The sequence below is a fragment of the Chlamydomonas reinhardtii genome, chromosome 12, assembly GCF_000002595.2.
Source record: "Chlamydomonas reinhardtii strain CC-503 cw92 mt+ chromosome 12, whole genome shotgun sequence".
Lineage (NCBI taxonomy): Eukaryota > Viridiplantae > Chlorophyta > Chlorophyceae > Chlamydomonadales > Chlamydomonadaceae > Chlamydomonas > Chlamydomonas reinhardtii.
The window spans coordinates 4,301,164-4,325,188 of NC_057015.1; the positions used below are offsets into that span (position 1 = coordinate 4,301,164).

General features: G+C 66.9%; 4 protein-coding genes across 4 annotated transcripts; 3 read left to right on the forward strand and 1 right to left on the reverse strand.

Moving 5' to 3' along the window:
* The first annotated feature begins 707 nt into the window (after window positions 1–707).
* On the forward strand, window positions 708–1,539 carry CHLRE_12g519850v5 (uncharacterized protein). The gene is made up of 2 exons (XM_001697014.3): window positions 708–822; window positions 1,054–1,539. The coding sequence occupies exons 1-2, from the start codon at window positions 740–742 to the stop codon at window positions 1,226–1,228; spliced, it is 258 nt and encodes an 85-aa protein (XP_001697066.1). The 5' UTR covers window positions 708–739; the 3' UTR covers window positions 1,229–1,539.
* Window position 1,540: 1 nt separating this feature from the next.
* On the reverse strand, window positions 1,541–6,967 carry CHLRE_12g519900v5 (uncharacterized protein). The gene is made up of 10 exons (XM_001696883.2): window positions 6,479–6,967; window positions 6,208–6,345; window positions 5,718–6,005; window positions 5,280–5,522; window positions 5,018–5,130; window positions 4,314–4,640; window positions 3,986–4,146; window positions 3,452–3,695; window positions 2,251–2,393; window positions 1,541–2,119 (listed from the first exon to the last, which is right to left on the reverse strand). The coding sequence occupies exons 1-10, from the start codon at window positions 6,903–6,905 to the stop codon at window positions 1,792–1,794; spliced, it is 2,412 nt and encodes an 803-aa protein (XP_001696935.2). The 5' UTR covers window positions 6,906–6,967; the 3' UTR covers window positions 1,541–1,791.
* Window positions 6,968–7,067: 100 nt separating this feature from the next.
* CHLRE_12g519950v5 (uncharacterized protein) lies at window positions 7,068–17,639 on the forward strand. Its single transcript, XM_043068365.1, has 11 exons — window positions 7,068–7,440; window positions 7,770–8,068; window positions 8,459–8,569; window positions 8,737–10,311; window positions 10,495–11,814; window positions 12,046–12,500; window positions 12,662–12,794; window positions 13,005–13,177; window positions 13,455–13,812; window positions 14,011–14,244; window positions 14,430–17,639. The coding sequence occupies exons 1-11, from the start codon at window positions 7,302–7,304 to the stop codon at window positions 17,253–17,255; spliced, it is 7,623 nt and encodes a 2,540-aa protein (XP_042918460.1). The 5' UTR covers window positions 7,068–7,301; the 3' UTR covers window positions 17,256–17,639.
* Window positions 17,640–17,687: 48 nt separating this feature from the next.
* CHLRE_12g520000v5 (uncharacterized protein) lies at window positions 17,688–23,979 on the forward strand. Its single transcript, XM_043068366.1, has 8 exons — window positions 17,688–17,816; window positions 17,909–18,069; window positions 18,163–18,211; window positions 18,308–18,416; window positions 18,580–18,706; window positions 18,911–18,959; window positions 19,138–19,317; window positions 19,486–23,979. The coding sequence occupies exons 1-8, from the start codon at window positions 17,718–17,720 to the stop codon at window positions 23,521–23,523; spliced, it is 4,812 nt and encodes a 1,603-aa protein (XP_042918461.1). The 5' UTR covers window positions 17,688–17,717; the 3' UTR covers window positions 23,524–23,979.
* The last annotated feature ends 46 nt before the right edge of the window (window positions 23,980–24,025 follow it).

The window sequence follows — 24,025 nt, forward strand, 5'->3', positions numbered from 1 at the left end:
CGCTCCCTTGGTGGCAGCTGTCAGCGTCTATTTTACTGACGTATGCGTTTTGAACGCTCCTACTGGCCACTTGGCATTAAGTACAAGTTGGAGACATCATATAACACTTGAGAACTGCACTCGTCGCTTTGTTAAAGTCGGAGCGCTGGAATGGCTCGCGCGACGGAGCTCTTTGCAGAAGAGGTCCATGTCATGAAGGCCCTCTACCAGGACTACAATCGGCGGACCGACTTGGACACAATTTCGGCAACGGAGCAGGATATCAACGACATTTGCGCGACATGCACTTCGCGGGAGGCGGACGCGCGCAACGCCATCAGTGGTAAGCCCATAGCAGCGTGTCTGATGAGATCTAACTCAACGAGCAACCAAGTGGACTTTCCTGGTGCGCGCAGAGCTGCAGAAGCAAGTCCATGAGCTGGAGGTCGGAGCCACGTACCCGAACAAGGAGGGCGTGCACGCGGAGCGCGTTGCGGCCCTGCGGCGACAAATCGACGTGGCGAAGCAGCTCATAGAAGAGCTAGATGAGGAGAGCAGATAAGTGACCGTGGGCCGCAACAGCGCAAATACCTAGGGGAATAGGCCGTGGGATTGGACCGTGGAGACCCGAGAGTGGAGTCCGGGTTGGCGCACAGTCAGGAGGGGACAGCTGACACGACCGGGCACGACGACAGTAGTGCCGCCCTTATTCCACACCTGCATGCTTCGTTTCAACACGTCTGTAGAGAAGCAGCGGCAAATGATTGAGGCGCAGCTACAGGAGGCGCAGAAGGCAGCGCAAGAGGCGTCGAGCGTCATGAGCGCGGACGAGGCGGTTACCAAGTGAGTCTGATGCTTGAAATCAGGCAGCGTGCACAGCTGTCTCAGGCTGAGACGGCGCAAGTGCGTATCCTCTCCTGCATCAAGCCTTTTTGTAGGTTCAAGCTGCATACCTGGACCACCGCTGGTGCGCTAGCGCCATCACTCCACGCCAGCCGTCCGCCATCGCATCCCTGTCCCGTGCTCTGTCCCCCTACCCACCCGCCCCCCTCCCCGCGCCGGTCCCCACATCAGGCACCAGCTCAGCCTGTACGCGCACATCACGCGCGTCACGTGGCGCTCCGACCAGCAGCCGCTGGTGGCGGGCACGGTGTCAGACAGCAGCACTGGCGACATCCGGCTGTTCAGCTTCGACTCCGCGGCCACCAGCCGCTTCGAGCTTGTTAACGCGCTGTGGGAGCTGCTGTGAGCGCACTGCTCCTTGAAGGCCCCAGGGGACTGTCCCCTCTGTAACATCCGCATTCTTGAAGGCCCAGGAGGAATCGGGATGTAGCAGGAGTGGGAAGGCCGAGAGGATGCGGAAGCAGGAAGTGGTGCATGGCAGAGAGCTGTGACGGGTTCACCCAGGATATGGTGTCGGGGCTTGTGGACGAACTGAGAAGGTTTGTGACTGAGGGTCACATCGCGCCGGCAGAGGAGAGCACCGCAGTGAGCGTCCCCTTTGGTGCTCGTAGAATGCACGCAGCGAGGCACCAGCCCCCAGAGACAGGTTGCAACAGATGGTTCAGTTACAAAGTCGATAATGAGCCCTGCACATGCACTGTGCGCTACGGCCATGTATAAGTCATGGTCCCTGAGCACACCACGCATGCACCAGCCCTTATGTTTGCTGGCTAGCTGCTCAGCCCAGTACGTCACACTCCTAGCCTGTCTCCGAAGCCTTGAAACATGGCGCCCCAACTGGCAACGCTCCTCCTGCTCCTCCACCACCGCAACTGCAGCGCACATGCCTCCCCCGCATCTGCCGCCGCCTCAGTCCAGTGCGCCCTCCAGGCCGCCCACCGCCGCCGCCGACAGCTCCGCCGGGTCCACTGCCAGCGTCTCCATAAGCCCCTCAATGCGGCTGCCCCACGGCAGCGTCTCGCGGCTGAAGCGCGGGATCTGCTTCAGGTACTTGAGCTTGGACAGCGCGTTGCGCGCCTCCACGCGGTCGTCAAGCCAGCCCGTGAGCACGGAGCCGTCCTCGTCGGCGTGCTCCACCCAGTCCTCGCTGCCCTTGCCCGCCAGCAGCACCACGTCCTCGGGGCCCGCTGTGCCAATGGCGGCGCGGATGGCGCTGTAGCGGTCCTCCATCACGTACCTGCGTTGTGCGAGAGCGACAAGAGCGGGCGGGGAGTCAGACAGGGACCTGGGCTGTAAGTTGTAGTTGCCTGCATGAGCTCTTGATCAGCTCACAGGATGACCGGCCCATGAAGCATTGCACCCACGCACCGCTTGTTGTCGCGCTGCGCCTTCTGCAGGTAGGGCTCGAACCACAGCGGCGTGCGGCCCTGGTCCTGGAAGGGGAAGTAGGCGTAGGCGCTGTAGCGGTTGACCATGTCGTCAGGGAACCCCGCCACGATGTCGGCAACAACCTGCAGAGCGCGGTACGGCACGAGGCGGCGGCAGCCCGTTAGGCAACAGCATGTGTCGGGGAACACACGACTATCTGCCTCTACTGCATGATCTACGTATTGCATACGTTTCCAGCTTCCAAATGCATAAAATGTCCGTCCAGGCTCATGTCCGAAGGCCGGTTAGATAGAAGCAGCCGTGCGGATAATCTACTGAATGGTGGTTTGGTGTAGTGCCCTCCGCTGTGCGGATATCCCGGCCCGGACCACCGAGGGAGCCGGCCCGGGTGCTTGCGGCACATGCAGCGAAACAGTCATGAAAGAGTAAGTGGATATCCGTCCAGGCTCATGTCCGAAGGCCGGTTAGATAGAAGCAGCCGTGCGGATAATCTACTGAATGGTGGTTTGGTGTAGTGCCCTCCGCTGTGCGGATATCCCGGCCCGGACCACCGAGGGAGCCGGCCCGGGTGCTTGCGGCACATGCAGCGAAACAGTCATGAAAGAGTAAGTGGATATCCGTCCAGGCTCATGTCCGAAGGCCGGTTAGATAGAAGCAGCCGTGCGGATAATCTACTGAATGGTGGTTCGGTGTAGTGCCCTCCGCTATGCGGATATCCCGGGCCGGACCACCGAGGGAGCGGCCCGGGTGCTTGCGGCACATGCAGCGAAACAGTCATGAAGGAGTAAGTGGATATCCGTCCAGGCTCATGTCCGAAGGCCGGTTAGATAGAAGCAGCCGTGCGGATAATCTACTGAATGGTGGTTCGGTGTAGTGCCCTCCGCTATGCGGATATCCCGGGATTGGCAATAGACTAGACCAGCCCGGGTGCTTGAGGCACGTGCAGCAAAACGGTCATGAAGGAGCGAATGGATGTCCGTCCAGGCTCATGTCCGAAGGCCGGTTAGGTAGAAGCAGCCGTGCGGATAATCTACTGAATAGTGGTTCGGTGTAGTGCCCTCCGTCACGCGGATATCCCGGGCCCACACACGGAAAGAGCTGGCCCGGGTGCTTGAGGCACATGCAGCTCACACCAGGCAGACTCTGGCCTATCCAAACCCAGGCCACCAGTAAGGCGCACCTTGGCCGGGTCCTCCAGTCGCGGGTTTTCGTTGGTGATGATGACGTAGTCAGACTTGGCGTGCGCCACCGCGCCCATGCGCGGCCGGATGGACGCATCCTCATTGCCCGAGCAGCCAAACACCGTGAAGATCTGGCGCGCGCCGCCGGCACGCAGCGCGTCCAGCATATCGCCCAGCGCCTCTGGTGTGCGCGCCGCGTCCACCACCACCGAGAACTCCTGGCCCTCGTCAATGACCTCAGACCTAGTAGGTAGAGACGCGGCGGTTGGGCAGCGGGTCAGATGGAGGCTCGGGTGCAAGAGAGGGGCTGCGGTTCTAGGCTCATAGGGACTGTGCTGTGTGAATGCAGTGTGGGCAAGAGATCGGCTCAGACAAGGCTGAAAATAGTCGTCAGGGCACTCCACGCGCCGTCAGAATTTGATGGTACAATGGTTTCATCTTCATTGCCGACACCTCTCCATGTTTGTATGCATGTGAAACGTGCGTCACCACACGCCTGGCCGCTGTGTTTGCCAACACGGCCACGGACGCACCTGCCGGGGATTTCCACCGCCTCAATGCCCGCCACGATGCTGGCCAGCGGCGCCTTGAGCGCCACGCCGGTGGCAACTGCCGCCAGCACGTTGGCGACATTGTGTCGGCCCAACAGGTTGGTGATGATCTGGAGCCGGCCGCCGGGTGTCCGCACAATGAGCTGTGCGACACCAGGGAGGGAGTGGGCGAACAAGACGGCACCGTGTGAGCGATGGGCGAAGCTGCAGGGTGCTATGCCAGCGCTGCAAAGTCCACGGTCCTAACGGTACTGGCCGGCCTCAGCCCCGATGCCGGCGCCATTACCGCCCCAACGCCGCGCGCGCTCACCTCCGTCTCCCAGATGTTGCTCTTGATGCTCTCTGCCACCACGTCCGCGCCCTTGTTCACCACGCCGTACGTCACCACCGGCACCGCGCCGCCCAGCCGCTCCAGCAGCTGCTCCGCCGCCGGGTCGTCCGCGTTGAGCACAAGTGCCTGCGTCTCGGGGTCCACCAGCCGCGCCGACAGCAGCTCGATGGCAGCATGCACCTCGTCCGCCGCCGCCGCCACCAGCTCAGCCGGCTGCTGCGCCGCGGGCACCCCCGGCCGGGGCGAGAGGCTGGTCACCACGGCCACGTTGAGGCTCATGAAGTCGTACGTGCCTAGCATCAGGCCCTGTAACAGGAGATGAAAAGGAGAGGAATTTCGTTTCCGGGGGATTAGTAGCGAAGCGGTAGCGCGGTGTAGTAGTTAAGGGGGCGGGGAGCGCAGCGGGCTGGCGCACGAGTTGCTGCGCCGCAAGTGATGGGCCCAATTGCAAATGCCTTGACCCTCGTCACAGCATCCATAACCTCTGGTAGTTCACAGCAGCTGCACTGCGCGCCTGCTGCTGCCGATGTCGCTACGAAACCTCATGTCCCCTCCACTAGGCGCACCGCCACCGACGTGGTTGATAGATACCTTACAACGCACCGCATTCGTGCCGGCAGTTCCACTCCTTTACGCCCCCAGCCCACCACTTCTTTATCCCACCCAACCACTGCTGTACTTACGTCGGCCTGCAACTCCACCACCGCCACGCCTGCGCCGCGGTCCCGCATGCCCGCCAGCACCTTCTGCGCATTCAGGCCCGGTAACCGCCGCCCGTAGTGCTGCTCATACTTGCCTGCGGGGTCGCCGTCCCACACGTATGGGCACAATCAAGATTGACAACCCCGCCACGAGCGCACAGGCTTTGCGGTTGCAGCGCCCCAAATGCCCCTCCCGCCACCACTCCAGCCCCAGTGTCCTAGGACCCGCTGCTGTCGCACTCACCCTCGTAGGGGATGAGCTTGAAGGGCACGGACGACTCGCGGTCCGCGGAGGGGTCCTCCTCCAGCGGCTCCCACAGGTAGCCGTCCTCGTCCAGGCGGTCCTCCGCAATGGCGTGCTCGATGGACGACATGAGCCCCACCGTCTGGCCCAGCTCCTCGAGTATCCCGCGCACCAGCCACGACGTGGTGGTCTTGCCCAGCAGCCCCACCACGCCCACCGTCACCATGTTGCGTGAGGGCGTCTCTGCGGGGGGAGAGTCCCAGGAATGGAAGGTCAGCGCGGGGCTTTTGGCTGTACCGAACCGCCACGCGAGCCCGCGCTGGCCTCTGACCATGTGTCCCTGCATCTACCAAGACGTGCAGTAAGTGCCGCAGCTCTGTGTCCACACGTCCCCGACCATATTCCAGCGGCCCGCACCCCAACAACAGTGCCACGCACCGTAGAATGCAGCCGCGAGCCGTGACCCCGCCTCCGTCGAGTCCTTGACGCGCACCAGCGGCACCTCGTCCGGCACAACCCCCTCCAGCGGGTCCTCGCCCACATGCAGCCCTGTGCTGTCCTTGGGCAGGTGCGGCGCCACCACCAGCACCGCGCCCTGCTCCAGCGCCACTGACACCGCCGCCACCTGGTCCTCGTCCGTCAGCCCCTCGTGGTGCACGTACACGTCGCCCGGCGTCACCAGGTGCGGATTGCTCTGCACGCCCGTCACCTCGATGTTCGGAAAATCTGAGGAGGAGGAGGGGGAGGAGGAGGAGGCGGAAGAAATTGGCCAAGGGGTGGAAGGAGGTGTGTTGTCGCAGGTGACTCGGACGGGCAGGATATCGTTTTGAGCGGGCAACAGAGCCACACGCTGCCGCCGCTTGCTCCCTGGCGCCGCTTGCTCCCTGGACAAAGCTCAGCACACTGCTGCATGCACTTCCCAACTTACGTGCAGCTAGCCATAACGCCGCCTCAAAGAGAGCTGCCTCGCCAAAAAGGTCCGGGGCACGGAAGGCACGGTCAGGCGGTTCCGGGTAGGAGGTCGACGGTTCCCCGACGTCCTCGTCCGCCGCAATTCCGTCCCGATCTGCATGCAATTATAACGTCAAGCCAGAGGCATGCACTTCAAGTTCTGGCACGTATGCAGCGCTACGCATGGTTGGGCTGGCGGCGCGCAAGTCAGCATTTCACTTGCGACACAAGTTTTTTTGACGCCTTACCAGCTTCAGCCGCGTCGTCAAGGGCCCCCTCATCTTCTGCCTCCTCGTACTCCTCGTATTCCTCATAACCCGCCTCCTCAACGTCCTCGCGCTGCTCCGCAATTCCCATGAGGCGCCTCGTGTGGGGGTCGAGCTGCTCCACAAACTCGCCGTCCTCCGCCTCGTCCTCATAATTAATATCATCATCTTCAAAGAATTCGGGCTCGGGCCCCTCGGGCGTGGGCTCCGGGGGACCCCCTGGTGGCCGCCCTCTCCGCGCTGCACATAGTGTCTGCCGCGCGGGGGCTGGCGCTACCGGCGCAATTCTAGGTGCATGGCATTTGTTGGCTGGTTGTCGCACAACGACTGGGCAAATTGTGCAAGGTGAGCTTGTGCAAGGTGGTGCAGCAGGTCGACGCACCGACCTCGCCAGCTGTTGTGCCAACATGCTCACTATCTAATTCATCTACTATTATACTAACACTATGTTACATGGGTTCGCGCCTTGGCTCGTCTTCGGAAATTGGCATGAACAATTGCGCGTTTCTGCGAAGGCTCCTTGTTTGCACACATATCAAGCATTTGACTTGTTTAGCTTTGCGTACTTTGTCATAGCAATTGCACTCGCCCTGACTTGCGCGCGTTTGAGCAAGGAAGAGCTCTAAGAGCGCTGAACACGCGACGACATTATCTACTGTACAAAAGCAAATTGCATATTTATACCCGATAGCACCAAGGTCACCTCGCTTGTCTTGAACTCTCTTCGAGCCATGCTGCACTGAATTTCAGGTCGCCAGCTTGAGCGCTGCGAACAAGTCGTTCAGTCTCCGGGGTGTAGGGGGTCATGGCACCCAAAGCCCCGGCGCCTGGGGCCAAGCCTGGGGACCCCAAGGCGAAAGGAGCCGCGCCCGTAGAGCGCGTCTCTTTCCTGGATAAAGCCTTTCCAACATGGGTTGACCTTCCTCCAGATAAAGACCCGCCGAGTAGGTGTCGTGGGCACGGCAAATGCAAGTGAAGTCTTCCGGGAGCGCATTGACGCCCGCATGGAATGGCCTGTTGGGCTGTCTTGAGCAGCTCCGTGTGTGCATTTGAAGTAGCGCACCCTCAGGAGGCGAATGGGGCGAAAAGGGGCCGGGGTGGCTGTACGCGTGGTGGCGCAGGCAGTGCAAGGACTGTGGGGCTGTGCATGTGTTGGGGGGCGGGTGGGGCCGTGTCTGCCGCCTCCCACCTGCCTGCGTCCCGCTGACCCGACCCCTGACCCCCCCCTCCAAACAAACACATACGGTGCTCCCATTCCCCGCATTCACTGCAGGCAATGAAAAGTACGAGGACCTGGCGGGTCTGGTGCTGCCGCCGGAGACGCAGATGTTCCTGGACACCTGGAAGCGGCCGGAGGAGCTGGTGCTCAACTCGCCCGACGTGCCCATGGTCACGACCGTGGCGCCGCCGCCGCCGCCCGAGCCAACGGGTGGCAAGGAGGGGAAGGCCGACAAGGCCGCGGCTAAGAATGCGCCTGTAGTGCTGAGCCGCGACCTGGAGGGCAGCCTGCAGGCGGGGCACCGCACCTTCGAATGGCTGCAGGCCGTGTTCGTGATGGTCATCTCGGCGCAGGTGCGGGAGGCATGCAGGGGCAGGCGGGCGGGCGGGGGGAGGCAGCGAATGCCAGTTGCGCGTACGCGGTGGTGCGATGCTGCATGTGATGGCCAGGCCGGAAGCGGGAGGAGTAGCAGTTTTGCAGGACGCGACGGGCACGCATGCAAGTGGATCAACGGGGCTGGCGAAGTCAATCGAGGCCGCATGCGGGTTGCGGGTAGTTGGCCTGAGCAACAGTGTGGTGGCCAATGCCGTTGACGCTGGACGCATGGCAGGTCAGGGCGTGGAGCAGCGCTCTGTCGCGGTGTTAAACAGGCGACAGGGACCAGGGACGAAAAGCATGGCACATGCTAACAGCGATTGCAGGCTACCAGATGCCAACTCCGCATGCCGACCTCGCGCCCACAGAAAGCTATCAAGCCGGGAGAGTACTTGTGGGAGCTCATCTACCCCAAGGACAAGGACGGCCAGGCCACTAAGTCGCCCAACGGCAAGTACAAAATCAAGCTGTACATCATGGTGAGTCAGCTGGCGGAGGCACGGCTTGTGCAGTGGGGCAGCTGAGAAACACGGGCAGTGACTGCGCTGGGCCCTCAACACACCCCTTCTTCCCCTGCTGGGAGGGCTCTTTGCTGGCATTTACTTGGCCATGCGCACCTTCCTCTCGGCCGCCTCATGCGCCGCAGGACGCGTGGCGCACGGTGGTTGTGGACGACCGCATCCCGGTGGACCTGTTCGGCCGGCCGCTGCTGGTGAACGCGCGGCCCATCCAGCTGTGGCCTCTGCTTCTGTCCAAGGCGGTGCTCAAGGTGCTGGCCGCCAACCGCATCCTGCACTGCGGCCTGCCGCACCAGGCCGCCGCCTTCCAGCTGCTCACGGGCTGGCCGCAGGAGGACCTGCTGGACTCGCTGTCAGGCACGCGGCTCTCCGGCGGCCGCCTGTTCGACAGGCTGGAGGAGGCGGTGCGCGGGAATGAGGAGCGCACGGAGCGCCACGCCGTGGCGGCGGTGACGCTGGTCAAGCGCGCGCTGCCGGAGCGGCCGCCGCCGCGCCTGATCGTGCTGGTGGGGCCGTCGGGCGTGGGGCGCGGCGCGCTGCTGCAGCGGCTGGTGGGCGAGCTGCCCGACAAGTTCGGGCTGACGGTGTCGCACACCACGCGGCCGCCGCGCGAGCATGAGGTGCAGGGCGGCGACTACTTCTTTTGCGAGATGGGCGCCTTCCGGGAGGAGGCGGCGGCGGGGCGGCTGCTGGAGAACGCGCCCGTGCCCAGCGCCAACGACGGCGTGCACCTGTACGGCACCAGCTTTGCCACCGTGCGCGAGGTGGCGGCCACCGGCAAGCTGTGCCTCATGGGGCTGGACGTGCAGGGCGTGCGCAGCCTGCGTGCCAACAAGCGCATCGACGGCCTGTACGTGTTCGTGTCACCGCCCAGCTTAGACGAGCTGGAGCGGCGCCAGCGCGGCCGGCTGAAGGAGGCCGAGACCACCATCGCCAAGCGCCTGGCCTGGGCCAGGGCGGAGCTGGACAAGGCGGCAGGCGGCAAGTCCGTGCACAGCGGCGTACCGGCCGGCGGCGCCGGCAGCGCCTCCGGCGGCGCGGGCGCGGTGATTGACTACGTGATCGACAACGGTGACGACGGCGACAAGGTGTACCTGGACGTGAAGGAGGCCATCAGCACGCTATCGCCCATCATCCGCAACCGCCTGCACGGCCTGCCCGCCTACGTGCTGGACTACGCCGACCTGATTGCGCCCAACCTGGTGGAGAAGCCCTTCCTCAAGCCCGTCGTCATCACCGGCCCCACCACCGGCGAGCGCCGGGCGCTCATGGAGCAGCTGGTGCGGGAGTTTCCGGACGTGTTCGCCTACCCGCGCCACACCACTACCAGGCCCGCGCACGAGGACGCGCTGTACCGCGTGGACGCGGCCGACTCGCCGCCAGAGCAGGTGGAGTTCGAGGTGATCAAGACCAAGGACGGCGAGGAGGTGAAGATGTCGCGGCCCACGTTCACGTCCGTCAGCCCCACGGAGTTCACCAGCGCGGCCAGGTCGGGCGCGCTGCTGGAGCACCACACCGAGCTGTTCAAGCACCCGCTGGTGACGCGGCAGTGGGGTGTGACGGCGGACGCGATCAAGGAGGTGATCCGCGCCGGCCGGCTGCCGTTGATGGAGTGCGAGACGGAGGGTGCGGAGATGCTGAAGAAGCGCGGCATCGACTGCCTCACGCTGTTCCTCAAGCCGCCCAGCATGGACGTGTTCGAGGTGGGCTGCGAGTCTGGGAGCCAGAGGCGTGGGGGTGGAGGCAACTAGTTGGGGCACGACATCCGGAAGCATCGCTTGTTTTGCGAGGTGGTGGAAGCCGGGCTGGAGACGTGCCCACTCAAATCCCTGTCACTGACACTCATCTTCCTGCAACACCCTCCCGGGTTCCTCCGGTTCCCTCAGACCCGGCTGCGTGACCACCTGACGGAGACGGACGAGGAGATTGCGGCGCGCCTGGACATGGCCCGCCGCGAGATGGAGGCTGCCGCAGCCGCCGGCTCGCCCTTTGACGCCACCATTGTCAACGACGACCCGGAAGCCGCCTACGCCGAGCTCACTCGCCTCATCAGCCGCTGCCGCCCCGACATCATCGTGCCGGAGGAGGACCGCCAGGCAGAGCCGCCCCCGCCGCCCAAGCAGCCGGTGTTGGTGCTGTGCGGCCCCTCCGCCGCCGGCCGCAGCGCATTGGCCAAGCAGCTGCTCAGCACCTTCCCGGACAAGTTCACAGCGCCGGGCATCACCACAGACCGCAAGCCGACTAAGGGCGAGATCAGCACCGCCGCTTGCACCTTCGTGGGCCCCAAGGACCTGGTTAAGATGCAGGCGGAGGGGCTGATCGCCTACATGCGGGCGCCGGAGGAGAAGGGCGCCGGCACCACCGCCATCACCAACGCCGCGCTGCTGCGTGTGGCGGGCGAGAACAAGGTGGCGGTGCTGGAGCTGCCCGACGGCGGTGCCGTGGTGCCCGAGCTTCGCAAGGGCGCTGTGCTCAAGGACGCGCTGTACGTGTTCGTGGCCAGCCCGGGCCAGCTGCGGGAGAGCCTGGAGCGCGAGGCGGAGGCAGCGGCAGCCGAGGCCGCCATGAAGCGCAGCAAGAGCACCAAGGGTGGCGCAGCCGCCGCCGCCGCTGCCGCGGCGGGAGGCGCGGGTGCGGATGTGGATGCGGCGCTGGCGGAGCTGGACACGCAGGCCGGCGGCGCCGCCAGCAGCGGCGAGCTGTACGACACCGTGGTGCGGGAGGACGACATCATGGACCTCATCAGCGCCGTGCGCATGGCGCTGGCGGCGCACGTGCCGAACGTGGTGCCGCCGCCCTACCGGCCGCTGGTGGTGGCGGGCGCCTTCGGCACCGGCAAGCGCAAGCTGCTGGCGCGGCTGTTCGACGCGCTGCCGGGCCGCTTCGCCGTGCCCGTCATCACCACCACGCGCCAGCCGGGCCCCACTGACCCCGACCAGGCGCGGGAGGGCATGGCGATCATCAGCAAGGCGGAGGCGGACGCGGTGACCGCGGCGGGAGGCTGGGCCACGCGGCGGGAGGTGCTGGGCGAGGTGTACGGCATTACGGTGGCGGCGGTGAAGAAGGTGGGCGCCAGCGGCCGCGTGCCCATCATCGAGGTGGACCACGTGGAGGACGCGGCGGCGCTGCGGGCGCGCGGCTTTGACGCCGCCTACCTGTTCATTGGCATGGAGGACATGGGCAAGCTGTTCCACGTCATCAACGAGGTGCGTGTAGTAGGGGGATAGACGTTCATGGATAGCGGAGGAGGTCAAACTACAAGGAGGGAAGATTTCGTTTCGGAACCCAAGAGGGCGGGGATGGCAATGGGAGCGGACGGTGTTCTGAGAGGGAAAGCAAGAACGCCTCCTTTGCCATACCGTACTCCTCTCATGCCTGCCACAACCCCACAACCCACCCGCTGCCTACCGCAACCCCCGCCCCCACCCAAACCGCAGGAGCTGTCCGCCAACCCGCCGCTGGGCTACGAGCTGCAGGACGCCGTCAACCAGTTCTTCGCCGCCGCCAAGGCCGAGATGGCGGCCTCCCGCCAGCCCGGCCTGTTCGACGAGTGGGTGCACCACGTGCACGACGCCCCCGACCCCTCCTTCATCCGCCTGGCGGAGGCCGTGCACCGCAGCTACCCCGACGTCGTGACGCGGCACTTTGTGTGGGGCTACGGCCGGCAGCTGTGGGACGAGGCGGTGCGAGTGCACGGCCACCGGCCGCTCAAGGTGATGGTGCTGGGCCCCGCGGCGTCGGGCAAGAGCACGCAGTGCGACATGCTGGCGGCGCACTTTGGCATGCCGCACGTGAACGTGGGTGACCTGCTGTTCGAGGAGGTGCGCAAGAAGACGCCGCTGGGGCTGGAGGCCAAAGAGTACATGGACGCCAGCAAGACGGTGCCGGACAGGTGCGTGCGTTGGGGAAATGGGATGCGTGAATGCGGATGTGGGTGTGGGTAGTAGAGGTAAGGTGTGGGGGATGCCGGAACGGAGGCGTGGGGGCTACCGCGGTATGGGGCTTGGTGATCCTGCATATACAACTCACAAGATTGATGCTGCTGCCCCCCAGGTTCTTCTTCGAGGTGCTGACGCAGCGCCTGGCTGAGCCCGACTGCGTGGCTCGCGGCTGGCTGCTGGACGGCTTCCCGCACACGGCCGAGCAGTGCGAGGAGCTGGGCCGCCGCGGCATCAGCCCAGACAAGGTCAGCCAGCCTATTGAAGCCCCAGGTTCCTACCACGCACGCCACGCCACGGCTACTTGCTCCATTCGCCATTATATGCCGTGTTGCTCCAGCCATGTGCATGCTTGACTCCACCGCTCAACCGCCGCACACCCCACGCCCCCATGCCCCGCACCCACTCATTGACTCATACACTCATCCCCTTTCCCCTCTTCCTCCCCTCCCTCACAGGTGCTTCTGCTGGAGGGCGAGCACGCGGTGCTGCTGGACCGCTCGCGCTACCGCCGCTACGACCCGGCCACGGGCAAGGTGTACCACATGCCGGGCGACAACGACGACGCGCTGTCGCCGCCCATACAGCCGGAGCGGCCAGACGGCAACCTGGACGCCGAGGTGGTGGCCAGGTGCGTCGTGCTGTGCCGGGTGACTGGGAGAGCGGGGCGGGGCGGGGGGGGGGGGGGGAAGGGAAGGGAAGGGAAGGGAAGGGCGGGGAATCCGAGGCCACGTAGAGGGCTCGAATGCTCAAACAAGTGCCCCCGCTCTGCACCTTGTGTGCACATGCTCACCGCTCCTGCTCCTGGCCCCTCCTTACCACCTGCTTCTCCATGTACCCCAAGTGCATCCTGTACCGCTTTTCCAACCATCTTTACACCTACCCCAACCACCCCCGCCGCCGCTCAGGCTGGTTCCCCGCCACGACGACTCGGACGAGAACGTGTCCGCCCGCCTGGCGCTGTCGGACGCGCACGTGGCGGCGCTGCGCGACGCGTACGAGGACATCTGCTTGCGCCTCAACAGCACCTCGGACCCGCGCGTCATGTTCCAGCAGGCGCTGGACTACCTGACGTTGGAGGCGCGGGTGCCGGAGCTGGCGGTGGTGCCGTCCACCTCGCTCAAGGAGCTGCAGTACGTGGTGGCCACCACGCTGCGCCACCGGCGGCAGCAGCTGCTGCAGCTGCAGCAGGACGACGGCCGGACGTACTGGGTGGACAGCAAGGAGGTGCTGGGGGCTAATGCGCACTGCGCGCTGCTGTGCCAGGTGCGGGTGGGGGCAGTGGGGGTTGTAAAATCAACACAGGGAGGGTCCATGAGAGCAAGAGTGCGGTAATGTCCGGAGCTCAGGATCTGCGTGCGGGTATGCGGTGCGCAGCCTTGTGTGTAGCCAACACACCATTTCATAATCCTTTCTCCCCTTTTCCAACCTATGCCTCTGCCACGCATGGTGCGACGCCTACAGGACCCGGCGCTGTTCCCCACCAGCCACCAGCTGCGGCGTGTGGACACGGGCAAGCTGTCGCGTGTGGCGCTGCTGTACGTGGACTCGCCGGAGCCGGTGAAGCTGCTGTCCTCGCTGTTCACGGGGCCGCAGTACGGGCTGCTGGAGGACCCGCCCACGCCCCGCAACGTGCTGGTGCTGGCGGGGCCGGCGGGCGTGGGCAAGACCGCGGTGCTGCGCATGCTGCTGCAGCAGGTAGGGTGGAGAATGGAAGGGGGGAGGCGGGTGAGGGCGGCGGGCGGCAGACGAGCTAATGCAGGCGGGAGTTGGCACCATTGTGTGGCATAAGAAAGGAAGCAATGTCAAGTCTGGCGCAGGACAATTATGTTGCTGCCTGCCCTATGACCGTGTCCTGCATGCCGCATGTGTTCTCCTCGCAGCTTGGCGAGCAGCTGGAGCTGGTGCCGGTGGTGACCAGCCGGCCGCCGCTGCGGAGGGAGCTAGGCACACGTGTGGTGCTCCACCCGGCCGCAGCGGACGGCACAGGTGGCGAGGTGGCGGAGGGGCAGCCGGGCCTGGGCCCCGCGGACCGCGACACCATTGCTACCGCCTGCTGCGTGTCTCTAGATGCGATGGAGGATGCGGAGGCCGCAGGGCAGCTGTTGGGCACCTGCGAGGGCTGGGACGGGCACCGCTACGGCGTGTCACGAGCGGCGCTGCAGGCGGCGTGGGCAGCTGGCAAGCTGCCGGTCGTGGAGGGCCCTCTGGAGCTGGCCCTGGCTCTGAAGGAGCTGAACAGCGTGATGGTGCCACTGCAGAGCGCGCACCCGCCCGCGCTGTCCACGCAGCCAAGCGGCCACCCCGCACTGTCCACCCAGGCATCCGGGCACCCGGGGGCGCTGTCCACGCAGGCATCCGGGCACCCGGGGGCGCTGTCGGCGCAGCCCTCCACCGTGCATGACCTGCACGGCCACGGCACTGAGAGCGGCGAGGCCGGGCACGGCACCGAGATGGGGCCGCTGCTGAGCGCTCGCGTGGTGTACCTTGCAGTGGATGTGGCGGAGCAGGATGTGCGGCTGCGTCTGCAGGACCAGCGCGAAGAGGCGGCGGTGGGCGTGTGCATTGCAGCCGCGGTGCGGGAGGCGGAGACCATCCGGGCAATGCAGAAGGCGCTGGATGACCATGCCGCAGCTGTCAAAGCGGCGGCGAACAAGCCGCCCTCGCGTGCAGTGACGCCGCCGCAAGGCGGCCGCACGGCAGGCGCGGCCGCGGCCGCGGCCGCAGCAGCGGCGGCAGCCGCCGCCGCCGCTGCGCCGCCACCGCCGCCACCATCGTTGGATGTTGTGATGCAGGCCACGGATGCGGTGGTTGCGTTCCACGCCGCGAAGCGGCTGGCGGCGGACAGCTGGCGGCGGCCGCGCGCGCAGGTGGCGGGGCAGCTGGTGCTGGAGGCGTTCGACTGGCGCGCGCCGGGCGGCCGCCCCGGGCGCACCGTGCAGCGGCTGCGCACGCTCATGGCCAACGCTGGGCTGCTGGAGCTGCCGCGCGGGCGGCACGTGCTGCGCATCAACAGCGACCCGCTGTTCCTGCACGCGGTGACGTTCATGTCCTCCACGCCCTGCACCGTGGGCGAGTACAGCCAGGTCATGCCGCTGTGCGCGCCGGAGGCGCACGTCGTGCCGCTGGAGGGCCGCTACGGCGAGGCGCCGGCGGGCGCCGTGGGCGTGCTGTTCCGCTACTGCTTCGCGCTGCATCAGGCCGCCACACTGTCGGCCTACCTGTCCATCAATGGGGAGGACATGCGCGCCGCCACGCGGCTGCTGCTGATGGACCGCGCAAGCGGCGTGGCGCGGCCGGTGCCCAGCAACAGGCTGCACGCCACGGAGCTGCCCGCCAGCGGGGCCGGCTACTGCCTGCTTGCGCTGTACGACACTGGGTCGCGGGGCGTGAACGAGGAGGGCACCTACTGCCTCACCGTCACATGCACCTCGCCGCTGGCGGGCGCCGCCGCGGGTGCGGGGGCGCTGACGGAGGTTCCCTGCCACCGGCTGGACTCCTTCGTGGAGGCCTACCGCCCCAACAGCCGCGCCACGCTGTCGCGCCACGTCATCACCTGCACCACCACCACGCAGCTGGCGCTGGTGGCGGCGGCGGAGCCGCGCCTGCCCTTCCGCCTCACTCTGCAGGAGGCGCCCACCGGCCGCGAGATCACGTGGCTCACCAGCCCCGACTACCCCACCCTCGTGTCCGCAGCGTCCGTGCGCGGCGTCACGCCGGCGTCGGTGGTGCCGGCGCCAGTCGGTGCCGAAGGCGCCGCCGCCGGTGCCGGCGCCTCGCCGCCGCCCGTGCCTGACGGCTTCGCGTTGGTTGCTGACGTGACGCTGAAGCCGGGCAAGTACCTGGTGAGCTGCACGTTGGACGCCGCGGACTGCCCGGCGGGCATGCAGCCTGACCCGCGCACCGGCGCGCTGCCGGAGGGCGCCGAGCCGGTGAAGCTGCGGCTGTGGGTGGCGCCCAGCGCGGATGAGAAGAGCTGCACGGTGCTGGCGGACAACGCGCTAGCAAAGTACGTGCAGGGCGTGTATGATAAGTGGAACACGGCGCCCGTGCAGCTGATCGCGCAGCCGCCGCCGGGCGGCGCCGCCACCAAGGGCAAGGGCGGCGCCGGTGCGCCGACCGCCGGCGGTGGCGCCAAGGCGGCTGTGGGCGCGCGGCCGGCGGTGGCGGCCAACATGCTTGAAAAATACAAGGCAGAGGTGGCGAACGGCGGCGCGGCGGTGGCGCCGGCGGCAGTGGGCGGTGACGGCTCGCCGCTGCCGGGTGCCGTGACGCGCGTGATCAAGGACGGCAGCACGCTGGTGCTTGACCCGACGGCCCAGCTGCGCGTGCTGCCTGCAGGCGGCAAGCCCGGGTCCGGGCCGGTGCTGCTGAGCGCCGAGCAGCTGGCGGAGCGGCAGGCCGCCGCCACGCAGGCCGCGGCCAGCGAGGGCGCGGCGCGCCTAGCCAGCGTGGGGGCTGCGCTGCAGGCGAGCAAGGGCGAGCGTGCGGGCTTCAAGCAGCGCCAGGCCAACAACTTTGCGGAGTGGCGTGCGTCGCTAATGGCGGCGCAGCGGGAGGCGGCCAGCAAGAGGCACGAGTTGGCAAGCCAAGTGAAGGCGGCGGCGGTGCCGCCGCCAACGCCACCCGGGCCCGAGCCGTCGGCGCCTAGTGCGAGCCACGGGAAAGGAGGGGCGCATGGTGGCGCGGGGAGACCGGCACTAGCATAGGAGGTCACAGGGGTAGGGCCAACGCCGCGAGGCACGGGCATAACTACAGCAGGTTAGATTATGCTAGAGTCTCATGGTGACGAGCTGTCGTTAGTTGATTCGCCATCTATACGCAACCAACGTGTGGTAGACGGTTGTGGCTTCGGGCACTGCGCAGCCGTCGGTGTCGAAGGCCTGCATGTGCTCGTAAATAGTCGGAAGTTTGTTACGCAGCTGCGTTGACCCCGCATGCTCTGCCCCGCTATGAACAAACAGCACAGCGAGGTTTGACAAACAGCGGCAGGCCCGCCGGGTGTTTCCAGCATGAAGTCCTCATGGCCAATCCCATGGCGCCAAGTACTTCATCGGCTCCCCCGCGCGACTGTACTTTCATATACAAAACAATGAGATCTCTCGCATGGCTCGAATACCTGGCATATATCACTGGCAGTAAAGCGTTGCGTTTCCTTAGGTAACAAAGAGATGGGGCTGAGTTGCTCCACGGGCCGGACCGGAGGAGGAGGATCCGAAAGAAGCCTGCTCAAAGCAGCGAGGCAAGGCGATGCGACGCGCGTGGAGCAGGCGAGTCGTTCCTTCCCAACCGGTCGACGTCAGTCTGGGGCGGGTCGCAGCACCGGTTTACACATCCGCACCCATCTGTCAAACTCCCACAGCTGCTATCACCGCGCAATGGCCTAGAGCTTTTGAAGACGCACAACTGGAGCGAACAGAACGCGCTCCATGTCGCCGCACGGCACGGGAAGGCGTCGGTTCTGGAGGTTATTGAGCGCTGCATCCGAGCAGCACCTCGTGACTCCCTCGCAGTTCTATCGCGGTGAGCATCTGTTCGGGGTTGGCTCGTGAAGCGGGTTCTCATTGCGAGCGGTTGCGCCCAACTAACGACCTTCCGCTTGTGCTGAATTTATAGGCTCGGTCGCAACGCCGATGGCATCATGGCAGCGCTGGCGAACCATGTGGTAAGTCAAGGGGAGTGGGGTCTGCGCCCCGCACGACAAGGGCAACCGACGAGGCGGCGTAGGTGTCAGCAACTGAGTTCCCCGACCCGTGTGCAGGACGACCGCGCCCAGACGCCACTGCATCTTGCCGCCATCTTCGGGCACCATGAGTGCGCAGCTTTGTTGTTGAGGTTCGGTAGCACGCCGTGGAGCTGGGACGGCCAAAGTGAGTTACGGTCCTGAGCCTTTAGCCTTGTGTGCGACATGACGAGAAGGGACAGTCCAACCAAGCAAAGGGTGCCCCGCACCGATGGCGGGTATGCGTGTGAACCAAGTTGCCTCTTCCATGCCTTCATTAACGGCCGCCGGCCCTCCGTTCAAGCACACAGGCAGCCGCTCTCCGCTGCACTACGCCGCCAGTATGGGGCACGTGGACGTTGTACGGGAGCTGCTGAGCCACCCTGCACCGCCGCCGGCGGGAGCCGAGATGCGCTGGCCGAACAACGACAGCACCAGGTGTGGTTGTTTTCCGATTGCACGGGAGGCAACAAGACACACGATGGTGCCGCGCATGACAGGCTGGCTTGGATGCTAACTGGGCACTCATTGGGAGACAGGTAGTGGCGTGCCGTGGCGAGGGCCGGGGGGCTCGTTCATACGCAGCATCTGCCCACAAACAACTGGCTTCCGTCCTTCGTGCTCCCGATACCCAACCCCCAGGCTGGTGGACATTCGCAGCGAGTGCGGCTACACGCCCCTACACTACGCGGTGAGTGGCGGCGGCGTGGATGTGGGCGGCAGGAAACTGGCGAGGCCCCGCGCAAGCGGTTTCCGTTCGTTGACGGCCCCGGAGCAGGGCCAGAGGAGGCGATACAGCAAGCCAGCAATGCAGCCATTTACACAACAGGTACACCTCATGACAACTCTTCCACGCCCCCGTGTCGCAGGTGTGGGCGGGAAGTGCGGAGTCGGTGCGCGCGCTGGTGAGCTACGATGCGTCGCTGTCGGCGGTGAACCTGGCGGTGTCGGGCGACTGGGTGGCGGCGCCGGGGCCCGGCTGCACGCCCCTGCACCTGGCGGCGGCGCGCGGCAACACCTCCATGTGCCGCCTGCTGCTGTCCGCCTACGTGAGTGAAAGAGGGCGCGCGCATGTGCCGCCGCACTACTGTATGTCAGTGTTCGGATATCGTGTGTTAGCACTTGCGGTATGGCCCTGGCAAGCCTGTTGCTAGCGCACTTACTCCCTCTCAAACTAGCATTTGTGCATGTGCTGCAATGTGATGACGGCGCCACAGGCCCAAAGCGCGGTGCTGCACCAGGCCGGCCAGCGGCCGCGCCGCCGCGACCCGCGCCTGTACGGAAACACCGCCCGCGAGCTGCCGTACCACGTGGCCCACACGTACGGCCACACCACCCTGCTGGAGCTGCTGCACCCCGAGGTGCCGCTGTCGTACCTGCTCACCCCCGAGGAGCTGGACTCGGAGGCACGGCTGTACGGCGCGCCCAAGCTGTCCGTACTCGCGGCGCGCGCGCTGCAGGCCAAGCTGCTGGCGGAGGTGGACGTGGCGGAGGCGGAGGCCGCCAAGGTGGCAGACGCGGCCGGCGGCGGAGGCGCAGGCCGCGGCGACGGCACTGCCAGCGGCGGCGGTACGCGCCGCTCCATGCGTCCCAGTCTGGAGCTCATCTCCAGCGCTTTCGCGGCGGCGGCGGCGGCCGCGGCTTCTGCGGCCACGCCAGCAGAGCGGCTTTCGAACATCACCGCCACCTCGGTCGGGGTTGCTGGCCGCACCCCTGTGGCGGCCGGCGGCCGCCCCGACTCCTCCGCTGCAGCCGCGGTGGCGGCTGCAGCTGCCTCTGCAATCCAAAACGCAACCGCAGCGGCTGGCGGCGCTGCCGCGCTGTCGGCACGCACGCGCGCTGCGGTGGCTGCCGCTGCAGTGGCGTCGGCTGTTGCTCGGGAGCTAGGTAGCGGTGGCGGCGCGGGCGACCTGGGTGCAATCATGGACCACCAGTCGTCGCTGCCGCTCCCGCCCGCGCCGCTGGCGCCCTTCCTTGCGCTCGCACGCAGCGTCTTGCCCACGGCGGTGTACGAGGAGGTTACTGGCGGCGGCCGCGGCGGCGGCGGCGGAAGTGACAACCTCAACCGCACGTCCGTGACGTTGGGGCTGCTCTACCGCGCCCGCACAAGGGGCGAGAGCCTGGCGGAGGTCAGCGTCGCCGGCGGCACTGCTGCCAAGGACAAGGCCAGCGGCCGCTGGCACCTGCCCTGGCGCGGTGGCAAGGACCGGTCCGGTGGCGGTGCCGCAGGGGCTGGGGAGGCGGCGGCGGCAGGGGCCGGGCCGCAGGCTGCCGGGCCGACGGATGCGAATGACCCGGTCGCTGTGGCGGGCAGGGACGAGGGCGCGGCGGTGGAGCCGCGGCCGCTGCGGCGGCGGAGCATCACGCTCGCATTACTTCACCGGGCGCGCGCCCGCGAGGCGGCGGCGGCCGGCTCCGGTGGAGGGGCCGCCGGCAGCGGCGGAGGCGCTGGCGGAGGCGGAGGCGGTGTCAGCGGCTGGGCACATAACCTGCTCACCCACCTGCACCCGACACCCACGCACGGTGACGTGCCGGCAGCGGGCACCTCCATGCCGGCCCCGCGCGCCAACGGTGCCGCTGCTGTGACCGGGCGCGGCAGCATGGACCGAGGCACGGCGCCGTCGTCGCCACTCGTTCGGCGGCAGCAGGACACGCCCGCCGCCACCAGTAGCGGCGGAGCCGCGCCTGCTCTTGGCACGATCTCCCAAACACGTAAGCAGTCTACGGGCATGTCACTGTGGCGCCGCGCAGTGGGGCAGCAACAGGGCCAGCCCAGCCCTATCGCTTCCCAGCCGCCTGCCCAGCCGCCTGCCCAGCAGCCGCAGCAACAGCACCAGCAACAGCACCCGGTAGTGAGCCCGTTTGCAGCGGCTGCGGGTGCCGCCTTGGGGCCGGCCGCCACAGGAGACCAGCCGTGGCCGCAACAGCCACAGCCAGCAGGCATGCCCACCACCGGATCCCCAGCAGCGGCGCCGCCTTGGACCAGTGCTGCGCCGCCCTCAACGCCAGCGATGCCCTCTGCGGCCGCTGCTGCGTCGGCTGCTGCAACTTCAGCAGCCGCGGCAGCGGCGGCCGCTGCCGCCGCGGCCGCCATGGCCGGCGGCGGCAACCTCCTCGGCCGGGGCCCGCACGTGCGCCGGGCCGCCTCCGGCAGCGATGTCGACAGCGCGGTCGTGGTGGCGGCTGCCGCGGCTGCCGCGGCCGCTGCGGCGCAGCACGGCGGCGGGATGACCGCCGTCACCGACGGCTCCAGCTCTTCCTACAGCTCGGGCGGCGATGTGGTGGGGCCGATGGCAGGCGACGGCAACCTTCCCGAGGACGACCCCGCACAGATCTTGCGTCGCTGCCGGCTGCTGCAGCTGGTGGCGGGAGTGGATGTGCAGCAGATGATCCTGAACCACATCCTGCAGCAGCAGCACCGCGCGGAGCGCCGCCTGGAGGAGCGCGAGGCGGCGGAGGCGGCCGCGGCTGGCGGCCGGCCCCTGCACCCGCACCACCACCATCACCACCATCACAAGCCGCACGGCCAGCACCACCTGTACGATTTGGAGGTACGAGGTGCAGCGGCTTTGGCGGCAAGTGAGGGCGGTGCCGCAACCACCGCCGCCGCTAACGCGGTGGCGGCGGCGGCAGCCGCCGCCCTGGCGCGCTCCGCACACGAGAGCAGCGCCGGCCGTCAGTCCTGGAGCGGGGGCGTGGGCGCGCTGGCGGGTGCCCTCGGCGGCGGCGGCAGCCGCAAGCAGCTCTTGGGCGTTGGCGGCGCCGATGGCATGCTGCCGGGTTCGGACCTGCACCCGCTCCACGAGCACGACGATGACGAGGCCGGCCACATGGTGTCACTGCATCAGGAGGCGCTGCTTACGGCCCACGGCAGCGGAGGAAAGGACGGCGCTGGCATGGGCAAGGACGGCATGCCAGCAGCGGCGCTACCGCGCCCTCGGGCGCCGTACCGCCGCGCCCGCTCCAACTCCATCACGCTCGCCATCCTGGCGCGGACACGCATGGCGGCCATGGCCGCTGCTGCCGCCGCCGCGGCCGCGGCTGCCGCTGCTGCAGAGCAGGGCGAGTCGGCACTCCGTGGCGGCGCTGCTGACGGCGCGCCAGGCCGCCGGCTGCCCATAGCCAGCGCGGCGCCAGGGCCGCGCCGCCAGCCGCAGGACGACGCAGCGGGTGCGGCTGCTGCCGCCAGCAGCGCCATGTCTATCGCCTTGGATGAGCACCTGCCGCAGCTGCCGCTGTCGCCGGTTTCCTCCGCCTTCCTGGAGCCGCCTGGTGACACGCAGCAGCTGACGGCGCTGCCGCCCACGGCGGCAAAGCCCGCCGCAACAGAAGCTGCAGCGCGGGCACCAGCGGGCCCTGTTGCGTCGGACGCGGCGGCGGCGGGCGCGGCCGAAGCTGCACACGACGGGGCGCCTCGTCGCAGCCTGAGCCTGGGCGTTGGCGGGCCCTGGCAGCGCAGGACGCTGCCGCCGGTGATGCATGAAGCAGTTCCGCCGCCGCCGCCGGCCGCCACCACAACTACGAGTAGCCGCTTGCTGGCGGTCGGCGCCTCGCCGGTGCGCACTCCGGCGCTGCCGCTGTCGACTGCGGGTTCTGTGGAGCAGCCGACGCCGCCGCAGCCGCGCTCGCGCTCGGGCTCGCTGGCGGCAGTGGCGGCGGTCGCCACCGCGCTGGCGGCGGCGGGCCTGAGCTCGGCGCCTGGCTCTGCCACGCCGTCACGTGCGGCCTCAGTGCGCCATAGCGGTGCGGCTGCAGCAGTAGCAGGCGCGGTGACGGGTGCGTCAGGCGACTCGGCTGGAGCGTCGGCGTTTGTGGACGAGTACGAGGGCGTGTGCGGCGTGTGCCTGGATGCCGCGGATGTGGTGCGCATTGCCGGCTGTCGCCACCGGCTCTGCCCCGACTGCTGTCGCGAGCTGTGCCGTATGGGTGGAGCGCTGCGCCCCGCGCAGTGCCCCTTCTGTCGCGGCACGATCTCTGGCTTTGAGTTCGCGTCGGCAGGGGCGGCGGTGGCGGCGCGGGCGGCGCCGGTGGCGGCGGCTGTTGAAGGGAAGCAGCAGCGACAGCAAGAACAGGCGGAGCCGATGGCCGCAACGGCGCGAGCAGGCCTGGCGGCTATGGTGGTGGCGGCGACCGCGGCGGCACCTCAAGCGGCTTCGGCGGCACAGAGAGCCCCGGCAGCGGGAGCCGCCGCCGCTGGCGCCATGGCTCCAGCGAGTGCCTTGACTGCGCCAGCGCCCGCAGTTGCGGTGCGTTAAGCTGGAAAGCTAAAGGAATGAGGCTAGCAACTTTCATGAATCAATTACTCTCAAGCACTCATAGCTGCTGTCAGGCACGTGCATTTCCGCATCGCCCGTACGCACTCCTGGTTTGCATTCGGTATCACTGACATGGAGCGTGTTGGTCACGGCAGGATGCGGGCATTGTGTAATCGAGCCGGCAGTGTGTTTGTTTGGGCCAGGGTTGCTGCATGCGCATGTATAGGTCACGGCATCAAGAAACGCAACTCTGAATGTTCCCGTACATGTTTTGGTGTGGCGTCAGAGACTGACTGCGCAATTGAGGAATTCGCAGCAGCAGTGGTATGGGGGCTCGATCTGATCAAGATGACAATAAGGGGTGGCTCTCCGTCTCAAGGGGGAAAGTGCGCTATGCCGCCACGCGCCCACGCCACGTTGATGCAAATGTTTGAGGCCGAAATACCTCATCTCCGGGACATAGCCGCGGTCGGTTTGTGCAGGCACCGCCCACCATGTGTCC

What these genes read in the sequence shown, in the direction of transcription:
- CHLRE_12g520000v5 (XM_043068366.1), top strand. Translation starts at nt 17,718, where the DNA reads ATGGGGCTGAGTTGCTCCACGGGCCGGACCGGAGGAGGAGGATCCGAA. An exon ending in ATGCGACGCGCGTGGAGCAG is followed by an intron (nt 17,817 to 17,908) that starts GCGAGTCGTTCC and finishes AAACTCCCACAG; the next exon opens with CTGCTATCACCGCGCAATGG. An exon ending in CCGAACAACGACAGCACCAG is followed by an intron (nt 18,707 to 18,910) that starts GTGTGGTTGTTT and finishes CCCAACCCCCAG; the next exon opens with GCTGGTGGACATTCGCAGCG.
- CHLRE_12g519850v5 (XM_001697014.3), top strand. Translation starts at nt 740, where the DNA reads ATGATTGAGGCGCAGCTACAGGAGGCGCAGAAGGCAGCGCAAGAGGCG. An exon ending in GCGGACGAGGCGGTTACCAA is followed by an intron (nt 823 to 1,053) that starts GTGAGTCTGATG and finishes TCCCCACATCAG; the next exon opens with GCACCAGCTCAGCCTGTACG.
- CHLRE_12g519900v5 (XM_001696883.2), bottom strand. Translation starts at nt 6,905, where the DNA reads ATGTTGGCACAACAGCTGGCGAGGTCGGTGCGTCGACCTGCTGCACCA. An exon ending in TGACGACGCGGCTGAAGCTG is followed by an intron (nt 6,346 to 6,478) that starts GTAAGGCGTCAA and finishes AATTGCATGCAG; the next exon opens with ATCGGGACGGAATTGCGGCG. An exon ending in GCGGTGGAAATCCCCGGCAG is followed by an intron (nt 3,696 to 3,985) that starts GTGCGTCCGTGG and finishes TCTACCTACTAG; the next exon opens with GTCTGAGGTCATTGACGAGG.
- CHLRE_12g519950v5 (XM_043068365.1), top strand. Translation starts at nt 7,302, where the DNA reads ATGGCACCCAAAGCCCCGGCGCCTGGGGCCAAGCCTGGGGACCCCAAG. An exon ending in TCCAGATAAAGACCCGCCGA is followed by an intron (nt 7,441 to 7,769) that starts GTAGGTGTCGTG and finishes CATTCACTGCAG; the next exon opens with GCAATGAAAAGTACGAGGAC. An exon ending in CCAGCATGGACGTGTTCGAG is followed by an intron (nt 10,312 to 10,494) that starts GTGGGCTGCGAG and finishes CGGTTCCCTCAG; the next exon opens with ACCCGGCTGCGTGACCACCT.